The 12,227-nt window shown below is 43.6% G+C and overlaps 1 protein-coding gene across 1 annotated transcript; it reads left to right on the forward strand.

Moving 5' to 3' along the window:
- Positions 1-234: 234 nt before the first annotated feature.
- Positions 235-3,963, forward strand: LOC120018830 (complement C1q tumor necrosis factor-related protein 5-like). The gene is made up of 3 exons (XM_038962045.1): positions 235-390; positions 2,459-2,685; positions 2,838-3,963. The coding sequence occupies exons 2-3, from the start codon at positions 2,466-2,468 to the stop codon at positions 3,371-3,373; spliced, it is 756 nt and encodes a 251-aa protein (XP_038817973.1). The 5' UTR covers positions 235-390; positions 2,459-2,465; the 3' UTR covers positions 3,374-3,963.
- The last annotated feature ends 8,264 nt before the right edge of the window (positions 3,964-12,227 follow it).

Genomic DNA, 12,227 nt, shown 5'->3' on the forward strand with positions numbered 1-12,227 from the left:
GCCTCAGATCTTTCAATCGTATGTAATCTGCCAACCTTTGTTATCCTCACTGCACCGCCTTTTCCCCACTCCCTCGCTTTCCTGATTTCTCAACATCTCTCTTGTTTTGATCCTGATCTTGTGGTTTGACTTATTGAAGACTAATTTTCCTCTTTATTATTTGTGCTGGGGAGACTTCAAATATTTCCCTCCTACTCTCACTATATTTTCCTCTCTGTCTCCCTCCCTCTCTCCCACCCTCCCTCTTTCTAATTTGCTTTCATTACCATTTCCTTTCAAGGCTGAGAGTTCTCCTCTTTTCCCAGGCTCTTTGGCTGAAGCAGCAAAGATAACTTTGACTTCAGCACAAGGCAACGACTGCTGCTCCTAAGGACTTTTGGACGTTGACTGGTAAACTTTCTTTTCATATAATACCTGATTGAAAATTGTTGTATATGTTTGCTGTCTGTTGTGAGTTCAACATGATCTACAATAAGGAAAATAATCTATTTTACATTGAGAATCTTTTGCTGCCACGCAAACAGTCAGCAAAGGAATGGAGGAGTGTATGTTTCATAGGCAACTCATTTTGTTTTGCAAATGTGTTGATGAATTCCTATATAATTGGAATATAAATGTCTTATTGAAGTAACAAATAACGTAGCCTATTCGTCACACTGGCTATCATATTCAAATAGCATACATTTTTTCTAACCAGTGATAAAACTGCTGCTATCCTTATCAGAAACGTGTTATACTGGGATTCTTTGTGATACTGCTAACATCCCCTGTATATTATTGGATGGTTAGTTGCTCAGAAAGTTGCAACAATACATACCGACGTATTACTGTACGTTGCATATCGTACTCCCACACAAAAAAAGTGTGTTTGTGGTCATTATAGGGGATAGGGATACAGAGGTCTGCAGCTTCTCAGATTCCAGTGTTTATCCTGTCTGTCTGTTCTTCCTCAGAATGCTGACACAGGTTTTGGCTAGTTTCTCCACAGGCCAGCCCTCTCTGCTCTGCACAGGTCTTTAAATGCTGCCATAAAGAATACAGCAGCTGAGGCTGAAAAATATAACATGACTCATGATGGTGGCAGTGAGCTGAAAATAACCTGGAAGACAGTGCATTGAGGATTTCATTTTTTATCAAAGGTCTTAAAGTAATATTTGCTCGTAGTGAGCACACTACACGCTGGAAGTCCTTATTCGACGATTGTTCTATGGTATGTCTAAAACGGATGTTTGAATATGGGCATATCCTGTGGTAGTGATTTAAAATGTTCAACGTGAGCATAATGTTGTGTGATCAAGTTGCACAGCTCTCTACCACAGGGTCCACTCTTGCTATCAGCAAATTGATTGGGAGGTTCTCTGGAGACATGCCCTGTCGTTCCCAGTGTCTGTATGTTCAGGCCTTGTGAGGCTTGTCCTGTTCTGCAGTCCCATGGTAGCCAACAGTGTTAGTCTGTAGACATGCTGTCAATCAGTCTCTCACAGCTGGCTCCTCTCTTTCCCAGCACTGCTAAAGGAGGGAGACACTCTCTTCCTCAATTCAACACGCTCAGGCTTACACACGCACGCACGCACGCACGCACGGGACGGGACGGACGAGATGATCCTGAACTCGCGCCAAAGGAAAACAGGGATTAACACTGAGCTTTTGTTTTGAACTGTGTAAATAATGATTGCTTCCATTCTGGCACTGCTGCTCTCTTTAACATTTAATGTGAAACAGCTGTTTTAAAAACGGAGAAAACAAGTATACTGAAGTGCAGGTTACTGATGCCAACAGCTACAAGCAGATATAGGGTATGGTCATAATCCGATTGCCCTCATAGCCTTTTAAAGGTGTAATGCCTGTTGGCCATAGGTGTACGCTCTCATTAAATGTACTGGGGCCCTATACTCCCAATGCTTTGGCTCCGTGGTATGAGGCGTCTTCTGTTATTTTTTTAGATGGTTACTCCCTCTCTCCAGTTGCATGCTTTCCCCCGATCATCTGACCCCTCCTCTTAGACGTGTCCAGCTGAGTGAGAGTCCAAGACCTGTGACCAACGGGAAAGGAGTTGGACGTCTGTATTCACAATACATGAATCTGTCAACGAGAAAAGCTGATTCAATCTCTACTATATGACAGCTGTTACACTGTTATTACATGTTCTTTTTCTGCTCTCGTTTCATATCATCCTTCTTTGAAGGATATTTCCACTGATTTCAGCACATAGCATTTACGGGTTCAAGTGTTTGTGTTCTTAGATTTCCTTGTGATTTATGTAACCTTTTGCAGTATGGTGCTTCTGATATCATCTGCAGAACAAATCAATGAACTCCATATCTATTTATAAACTCACGGATGGAACACTATGTGGATCCCCTTGAGAAGTCAGTTCTAGAGAAAAGAGTATCAAGTAGAACATGTATTTTCCATTCCATTATGTTGACAGAGAATGTTTCTCTCCTCTACATCGTAGCATTGAAATGAAATCACTCCAGATTCTACTCCTCCCCGTTCTACTGGTCAACTTCTCCAACCAATTAGAAGACAACAAGATACCGCCCAGTCTGTGTACGGGACACCCAGGTATCCCAGGCACCCCTGGGTTGCACGGAGGTGCTGGCCAACCAGGAAGAGATGGGAGGGACGGGCGTGATTCTGCCCCAGGGGAGAAGGGAGAGAAGGGAGTCGGGGGAGAGCCAGGTACAGTCACATCAGGGCACCATACTTTCTACAACATACTGTGGACTATAATGATCCATGAGTCTTCCCTTGGTTCAATTGGTTTACTGTTGGTTCAAGTGTTATTGAATGAACAGTAGTAACAGCATTGTGTCTTTGCCCTATTCTTAAAGGTGACGCAGGCTTTAGGGGCCTCACTGGAGACCAGGGGAACCCTGGAGATAAAGGAGACATGGGGCAGTCGGGGGAATGCGCCATCGCTCCCAAATCAGCCTTCAGCGCCAAGTTGTCCGAGGGTCGCACCAAGCCCGTGGCGGCGGAAGACGCTGTGCGCTTTGACAAGGTAATACTCAACGAGCAGGGCGACTACGACATGGAAACAGGACGTTTCACCTGCAAAGTGCCCGGCGTCTACTACTTTGCGGTCCACGCCACCGTCTACCGGGCCAGCCTGCAGTTTGACCTGATGAAAAACGGTCACACGATGGCGTCGTATTTCCAGTTCTATGGGAACTGGCCCAAGCCAGCGTCTTTGTCCGGGGGCTCGCTGCTGCACCTCATCCCGGGCGACCAGGTGTGGGTACAGATGGCGTTGGGAGAGTACAGTGGCTTCTACTCCAGCTCTAAGACTGACAGCACCTTCACTGGCTTCTTGGTGTACTCGGACTGGAAAAACTCTGCTGTCTTCGCCAAGGGCGAAGGGGTGTAGACATGTGGGGGACCAAGTTTAGTGTGGGGGCTGGGGGGACCTCCCTCAGAAAATATTTGAAAATTTTAAACAAATTTACTGCCATTCTACATGACTCGTGGCTTCTTTAGGAGGTTATTCGAAAACTCTGGTCTTTGCATAAACACATTAAGCAGTAGGCTATGGCACATACCATACTGATGAGTTATGATGAGGAATCAGGTGAACTGTCGTGCTTTCAGCTGTGCTTCAGGTTAGCCTTTCGACTGCCGCTGTGTGATGGTGAATCGTTTTAACGGACGACCTGACGGTGGCCCTGTACAGTTTTTGATCTACATGCATCAGTTGGTAGGAATTAGCAACATCAGAAGGTTATATATCCAGTTTAGTGGTGGAGAGGTAAAGAGGATTCAAGAAGGCGTCATACAGGTATGTGAGCTGTTTAGGGCTTCCAACTGTGACATCACTGACTGATGTCATGGTACTTAGTATTTTGTTCCAAAAAAATGAGTTGGAAAGTATTCAAACGAAAGCCCTAAAATAGGCTTTTCACAATCGTTTAACTTATCTGTCTGTGCAACCCTCAGTTATGTCACCAATAAAATTGTCAACTTTCATGACTGGCTTTAATACCTAAGACTGTGGCCAGGTAAGTACATCTATGGCAACACAACAAACAAGACCCACAAGAGAGAGGACATCAGGTACTATGTGCTCAACAAGGACAATATGCCTGGTTCCATGTTACATATTAATGATTATGATTTAATGACAAGCTGACCGCTTGCCTGCCAGTGTAATGGCGCTGTATTCTTTTCTCTTTCTAAGATTATAATGTTTGTTATCCAAGAAGACCCCAAAAACGTGAAAAGAGAGTATCAGCGTGGATTTCTTTTCCACTGAGGCCCCTGTTTACTTCAGTCTAATGACGTCACCAAACATGGGCTCCTCTCTCTTGAAGCAGAACTCACAGTAGGCGGAACTAGTGCCACAGCCGCCCCACCAGCATTGTTATTGTCGTTGTTTTCAAGGTGAGGAGATGTCGCACAGCATGATGAAAAAAATGGCATCATATATTGTGCTCTTCTATTGTGCGCGCAATGATGTCTGAGGGGGGAAAACAGTGTGCTTTGATTTCAGTAACTTCTTTGTTGTACTATTGCACATGGAGGTGGCTGTTTCACCATTGGGGATCTAAAGTTTAAAGTACATTGACAGACTCTTAGCTACAGGCAGACACTGTTTACCTTGCGCTGCCAAAACCAGTGGAATGCTTCTCTGACTGTTAAATGTTCTCACTTTGAGACAATGAACTCATATTTTCCCCTTTGCCTCAAACTCTTGGGCAAAATGATGTTCCCAAAATACACTTTAATAGTTTTTGCCCTGAAAAAACGAGGGAACGGAGAGTTAATCAATCTTCCTCTCACTATTCACGTCACTCTTTTCCATTAGTTCAGGCCCTGTAAATCTCTCCCTCTCTCTGTCTGACAACAAGACTGCCAAAGAGTGGTGAATGAGACAGTGATGTCATTCATTGACATAGCAAGCATGGGTGAGTGACTAGAGGAGGAAAGTCAGAGAACAAGATAAAAAATACAACGATACTGTATCACAACACATTCAGATCTTGTGTCTTAAAAACCTTTATGAAGCTGAATCTATTGCCTGCCTGGAGTTACTGATATAGAGTGGTAAGAGTAACTTGCTCATTGTTCCTATGGTGAGAAGGAGAGCCACTTTGTCCACATGATGGCAGAGTTGTATCACCACAGCACAGCAGTGCCTCATTCAAAACGATTTTTTCCCATTGGTTACTGGAGGGAACATGGAGGGAACATCTGTTACCAAGTGCCTCAAATATAAGAATTCACAAGTAATTTGTGAGCCAATTTGTCTTGGTAGAATATGTAAGATAACAGTCTTTAGGGGTTGAAGTGCCCTGCTGGTTATAACAACAGTAGCTAAATGTTTAAATGACATTTACAAAGACATGAACTTATGGCCCACTTCCATTTTCCTCATCCGGCCCAGCTCCAGCCCATAAACTCTCCTCTCATCGCCTTATTCATGAACAAATGTTTATGCAATGCATCCTTTCCTAGATCCTTACTCTACTTTTAATCCATCACAAAGTGAAGGGTGATCTTGGAGTTTGAAGCAGTCCATGGCCCTACTGTGTGGGCGTGAGCATTGAGAGAGCTTTTTAAATAGTTCCCATTGGCTCAGGAACTATGGAATGTGTGTGCTGCATAACGGTAAGATAAACTGAAGCAGAGATAGGCCTACACTTCCTTTTAGAACTAGGCCCCGGGCCAACTGTGAATGCCTGTCTCCGGTGTGATTAAGATGAACACTTAGGACAGGTCATGTCCATTGATGCTGCACTCAGAAACGGGAATGAGAAGGGAACTATTCTATGAGATTGAAATATTTATATATAAAATTGTGTGCACCCGCCTTAAAATTCTCTATCACTTAGTCTGTCGCTGAACTCTGGACATTGTATGTCATTGCCAAATAGCACCATCCCATTGATGATAACTACGATTTGTTTGCCATTATGATCGACGAATCTTGTTCTCAGATATGCCTTTGCTCTTTGCTGGCAGTATCTATGCATATCCCTCTGTCAAGAAACAGTGGAATTAGTATGTTTCCTTTGGTGATGTGATGGTGCCTTCTATAGATTGTCACTGGAGTCAAAAACCTACCCTCGCCAAAGACTTGGCCGATGTCTTCAACACTGAACACTGGTCCGATGTGGTCCTACAATCATCAAAACATCATTGATTATTCCACACACATCAAAATCTATCTCGTAACGTGCTCATCTTTGATAATATTTTGTTTTACAGAATTGACAGTATAGCACTTCTACTGGTATGTACTATTAAAGGAATAGTAGAACTCACGTCTGAGGCGTAAAATCAGCATAAAACACGCTCTTCTTCCAGTCCTGGTCATTGAGGAGGAAGATGTCTAGAATGGTAGCTGGCAGGCTAAAGATCCAAGGCCACCGAGCCTTCAGGTAGGACGTCCACTTCCTCTGTAGGGTCCTCTGGCCACCCATGTCCCCATACACACCAACCAACCAACCACATAGAGGTAGACATGCTTGGTGTCAGTGGAGCCAACACATTTATATCAGATGATGACGTTAGAGCATATTATACAACTGTACCTTGCAGACCTGTGCCACTCGAGAAACCTGGAGCTGGTTTGGCAGGTCAAACTCCATGGCCTCCTCGCTAAAAAAACAGACTTCATTGTCATCCCCGCTAAGGCTGTTAATGCTCTCGGGGACAACGTCCAAGTGTACCAAGGAGGGTTCTGAAATAAGACACAGTTCAGTTTTCTCAAGGAGATTGAAAACACAGAAATAATGCCACTTGGGTTTCATTATTTAAGGCATATTGAATAAAGAAAACATTCAATTCAAAACGGCAATATTTCTCTGTGGAGGTGTCTTTTAGCTATACAATAAGGGCAGGATTCAATCTGATCGTGCATTGTCGACAACGCGCCTTTTAAAGGGAATGTTCCCACGCTGGAGATCATATTCACAGCAAATGCTGCGTATGTCGGCTGAATAGAAAATGACCTCTATATATCAAGCACGCCACAACGCATGATCGGATTGAATCCTGGCCTAAGACATGTTTGGACACACTGTCATAGTATCCTGTAGTACTGAGTTAATAGAGGCGGTAGAGCTAACTCTTAAAGGGTAATTCCAGAAGTGTTTCAACTTCACATTCATCATCTCCGGCATCACCCCAACATCAACACAGTGAAAATGGCGTGTGTTTCTGTTTTGTAGTAAAAAAGATAGAGGAAGATAAGTGTGTCCAATGACATCATCCCTGCGTATCATGTGATTTTAACCAATTATGAGTAGGCATTGTCTACTAGCTGGTTGATGATGTTATTGGAAACACTTATCTTCCTCTATCTTTTTCCCCACATAATGTTGATGTTGGGGTGGTGCTGGAGATTATGAATATGTAGTTGAAAATGTTGGACATTTCTCTTCAAGCCAGGACTGTCTGTATTCAGTCCTGATAGCCGGGGAGGAGTGAAATTGGAACACCTGCTCAGTGCCCAGGAAGATGACTGCTGTGGCTGAATAAAAGGTCTGTCCCTGATAGATGAGGAACAATAACAATCATCAGAACTAGAAACGACGAATCTCAAAAGAATGTAAAGAAGTCTATCAGTGATGTATTTTAGATCACAAGCACAACTTTCGGTGTCGGTGCACTAGTCTAACACTCTGTCCCTGTGTGGAGGTACTGTAGAGATCATAACGTAACAGTACTCACCAACCATGACGAGGTTGATCTCGGGGAAGGAGTCAAATTCAACTTTCCCTCTTCCCTTCTAGGGTCAACTTTTCGTTTGAGTAGGCATGTTGGAGATCACAATCCATGTTTGGTTGCGATGTAGAGGTGTACATTATTGCTGTTATCTTGAACCACTTTGAAAGGTAGTGGAGCCCCTCACAGACAAACAGAGGGAAGGTGTGTGATGTGTGTGTGTGCAGTTAGTTCAGTGTTAATATCCAGAGTATGACAACTGCTTGAAGTCACATGACAGTGTCAAACAAGAATAGAGATGTTCTGTCCTGGCTAGGTTATATATGTGATATTGTAGGCGTGGGTCCCACAAACAAACATCCAAATTGTCCAGAGTCTTAAGGGTCTTGATATAGTTTCAGCATTCCAACTGGAATAGGATAAGGCTTGTATAACTTTGTGGTTTGTTTCTGAAACATCTATCAGTATATTGCTTCAGAGTTGTCTGTGAGGAGAGATGCTGCATCATAGAATCCACTTGCTTCTGATTTTTCCCCCCCTTGGTCTTGCATTCCTTTTACTGCCGCTCTGAGACCTGCCAGTAGACCTGCAGCAACAGACAGCTTCACATCTACACACAGTAGGAGCGCTCTGGAGAGCAGAAAATACCATGTACAGGTAACTGCCAAAAATACAAGAAACACCAACATAAAGAGTCTTAATAGGGCGTTGGGACTGCACGAGCCGCCAGAACAGCTTCAATATGCCTTGGCCTAAATTCAACAAATGTCTGGAACTCTATTGGAGGGATGCGACACCATCATTTGGTGTTTTGTTGATGGTGGTGGAAAACTCTATCTCAGGCGCCACTCCAGAATCTCCCATAAGTTCTCAATTGGCTTGGAATCTGATGACATAGACAGCCATAGCATATGGTTTACATCCTTTTCATGCTCATCAAACCATTCAGTGACCACTCGTGCCCTGTGGATTGGGGGCATTGTCATCCTGGAGGAGACCACTCCGATCAGGATAGAAATGATTCCCCATGCAGTGTAGTTTGGTGAGGTCAATATCCTTCCAGGATACCCCGGCCAGGTCGATTAGAAAGGCCTGCTCGCTGAAGTGTTTTAGGGAGCGTTTGACAGTGATGAGGGGTGGTCATTTGACCGCAGACCCATTACGGATGCAGGCAATGAGGCAGTGATCGCTGAGATCTTGGTTGAAAACAGCAGAGGTGTATTTGGAGGGCAAGTTGGTTAGGATGATATCTATGAGGGTGCCCGTGTTTACGGATTTGGGGTTGTACCTGGTAGGTTCATTGATAATTTGTGTGAGATTGAGGGCATCAAGCTTATATTGTAGGATGGCCGGGGTGTTAAGCATGTCCCAGTTTAGGTCACCTAGCAGCACGAGCTCTGAAGATAGATCGGGGGCAATCAATTCACATATGGTGTCCAGGGCACAGCTGGGGGCCGAGTGTGGTCTATAGCAAGCATTAACGGTGAGAGACTTGTTTCTGGAAAGGTGGATTTTTAAAAGTAGAAGCTCGAATTGTTTGGGTACAGACCTGGATAGTAAGACAGAACTCTGCAGGCTATCTCTGCAGTAGATTGCAACACCGCCCCCTTTGACAGTCTGCGGCTGTCAATGCTCAATACAACACAGTGCACTTCAAAGCAACTTGCTGGTTCCAAAATCAAAACACTTATCCAAGATGGTGTCACTCGTGTGGGGGAAATTCTAACCAAGTGAGAGAGACTTTGTCATTTCTTCAAACAATCATCTTTATGTAACATTGATTAATTATTGCAATAATGATACCATCGACCCCACACTCCGAAGTATGTGTTGCCGAGAGCTTAACTGATAATGGAAAAACTGAGATCTTATATAGGAGACCTAAAAATGCTTAGTCTGGGCTGGTTCCACCCTTCGCATGCTGATCGGGGGGCATCATAAAGCCACCTTGGTTCATGTCCTTGTTATCTACACAGGATGTTGTTTTACCAACCCGGCTTAGTTTCCCAGATGCCAGGATGATGAGACAGTGAGGGATTGTTCTAAACTCTTCCAGGCTATCTCTATCTCGGGTCACACACACCATATCTTATCTATGGAATGCTGGCTGTAGGTTTTTTATCACAAAGTCATTGTCAGCTCAAGCTATCTCTAGCAAAACCCCTTTCCTTGACCATCTGCCCCGACTAACTGCAGGAAGCTAGAGTGGAAACTATCCCTTTACAGGAACACAGCATTTAACAGAACAGAAATGTCTTACTATTTGTTAAGTATATAATCGTTAACTATTAATATCAAACAAATCAGGAATATACGTAATTTTCTCTCATACTCGTGATCACAAGAAATGGATCCAACGGTATCTCCAGTGTCTCTACACAGCAGCCACTTGTGTTAGACTGCGGTTTATATAGGTTTGATGCCATAATACGGATCATGACATGCTGTTTATGACATCAAACTGTACACTGTAGTGGATGATGCAATGGAAACAGTTAGAGCATTAAAAAACTGTACTGGGATCGCACTGTTTTCCTTTTTTATTGTCTCAACTAGATCATGCTCATAAACACAAAATTGTGAAATGTGCCGAACTGGGCACAGATGTCAATTCAACATGTAGTTTTGATTTACATTTGGTTGAGTTGTCAACTAATGTGAATTCAACGTAAAAATTTTAAAATTCAAAAAGTTGGGTGAAAATAAATGACTAAATGCCAGTACGTTGATGACTTTGTTGATTCAACGCCTTCGCATAGATTTTGGGGGGCTTGAAATGACGTGGAAACAAGGTTGAATCAACCAGTTTTTAACCAGTAGGGCTGGTCAGATTGACCAAAGCTTTTGGATTCTATTGAAATGATAAAGGTGCGATAGAATTTCCAGGAGTTGAGTTGGATCACACATTCTAATTCTGGTAACAACACAACAAAAGCCGCTCTACATGTCAAGCCAATGCTAGTGAAGTGTCATCGTCCTTGAACCATTGTGAGACTACTTGCGCTCTCTGTGATCTTGTCCCTTAATTACCTCGCTGTTTTCCCTACATGGAAGCCAGCCCCTAAATCAGGCACTATTTCTGACACAGGAGCCCTGACAACATTGTGCTCCGTGAAAATGAAACATGTAATGCTTATGTATGCGGTCATCAGGCCTTTCCTGGAGTTCACTTGTTTGGCGGTTCTGTTTGGGCGGTTCTCCCCCCAAGGACTTGGGGGTGCTGCGGTATCATGGAGGCTCTAACGACAGTTATGTGGCAAAAGCCTGATCATAAAAACCTAATGCCATGTGTAACAAAGGTGGTTTGGAACTACACTGGTGTCATGAGTAACATTGGCTTATGCCTTCAATTGCTTTAGTTTAGTCTCCTGATGAACAATACCACTATGACAGATGTAATGTTTAATCAATGTCTGTACTCTCTATTCATTGGTACCATGAACTGTGTTACTCTGTTCTCACACTGAACAAAAATATAACTGCAAAATGCAACAATTTCAAAGATTTTACTGAGTTACAGTTCATATAAGGAAAACAGTCCATTGAAATAAATGAATTAGGACCTAATCGATGGATTTCACATGACGGGGAATACAGATATGCATCTGTTGGTCATACCTTAAAAAAGAGTAGGGGCGTGGATCAGAAAACTACTCAGTATCTGGTGTGACCACCATTTGCCTCATGCAGCGCAACACATCTCCTTTGCATAGAGTTGATCAGGCTGTTGATTGTGGCCTGTGGAATGATGTCCCACTTCTCTTCAATGGCTGTGTAAAGTTGCTGGATATTGGCGGGAACTGGAACACGCTGTCGTACACGTCAATCCAGAGCATCCCAAACATGCTCAATGGGTGACATGTGTGGTGAGTATGCAGGCCATGGAAGAACTGGAACATTTTCAGCTTCCAGGAATTGTGTCCAGATCCTTGAGACATCCTTGGGGCGTGCATTATCATGCTGAAACATGGGGCGGATGAATGTCACGATAATGAGCCTGCATTTAACACATTTACCAACATCGTTGTTTCTTTTTCCTCGCTCAACTTTTTCACCCTGGATGCTTTATCTGGACATGGTTCTACAGGACCTACACCAGACAAAAGTTAAGTAGTAACATTAACATTATGCCATCTAACTGCAGTCGCTGTACTCATAATATACAGGAGAACTCTCACCTTATGGTGAGGATAGCGATGTTGCAAGCCCAGCTTCAGATGCAATCGTTAGGCAAGGGCAATTTAAGTGAAGGAAAGGATGAAACAGCATCTGTGCCAGCAGTAAGTACAGATAATAGTATACATCCCCCCTGTACAGTCCCCGTAGCCAGACAACTTTCTTAAGACTTCTGGAAAGAAATGCTGTCAGCATGCGCAACCAGTGTCGCTCATTCAGCCGACAGAAACTTTCAACCGGTTCTCTCCATTAAGCAACCAGTCGGAGCCTTCTCAGATCTCTCCTCCACCCGTCACGGGGTCTAAGCCGAATAGCCACCGAAGCCTCCCTAGCTCTGACAAATTAAAAACTGTAGTCATTGGCGACTCCATTACTCGCAA

The sequence above is a fragment of the Salvelinus namaycush genome, chromosome 23, assembly GCF_016432855.1.
Source record: "Salvelinus namaycush isolate Seneca chromosome 23, SaNama_1.0, whole genome shotgun sequence".
Taxonomy (NCBI): Eukaryota; Metazoa; Chordata; class Actinopteri; order Salmoniformes; family Salmonidae; genus Salvelinus; species Salvelinus namaycush.

Excerpts from the sequence above, each read along its gene's own strand:
- LOC120018830 (XM_038962045.1), top strand. The coding sequence starts at position 2,466 with ATGAAATCACTCCAGATTCTACTCCTCCCCGTTCTACTGGTCAACTTC. Across the intron at positions 2,686-2,837 it reads GGGAGTCGGGGGAGAGCCAG|GTGACGCAGGCTTTAGGGGC; the intron begins GTACAGTCACAT and ends CTATTCTTAAAG.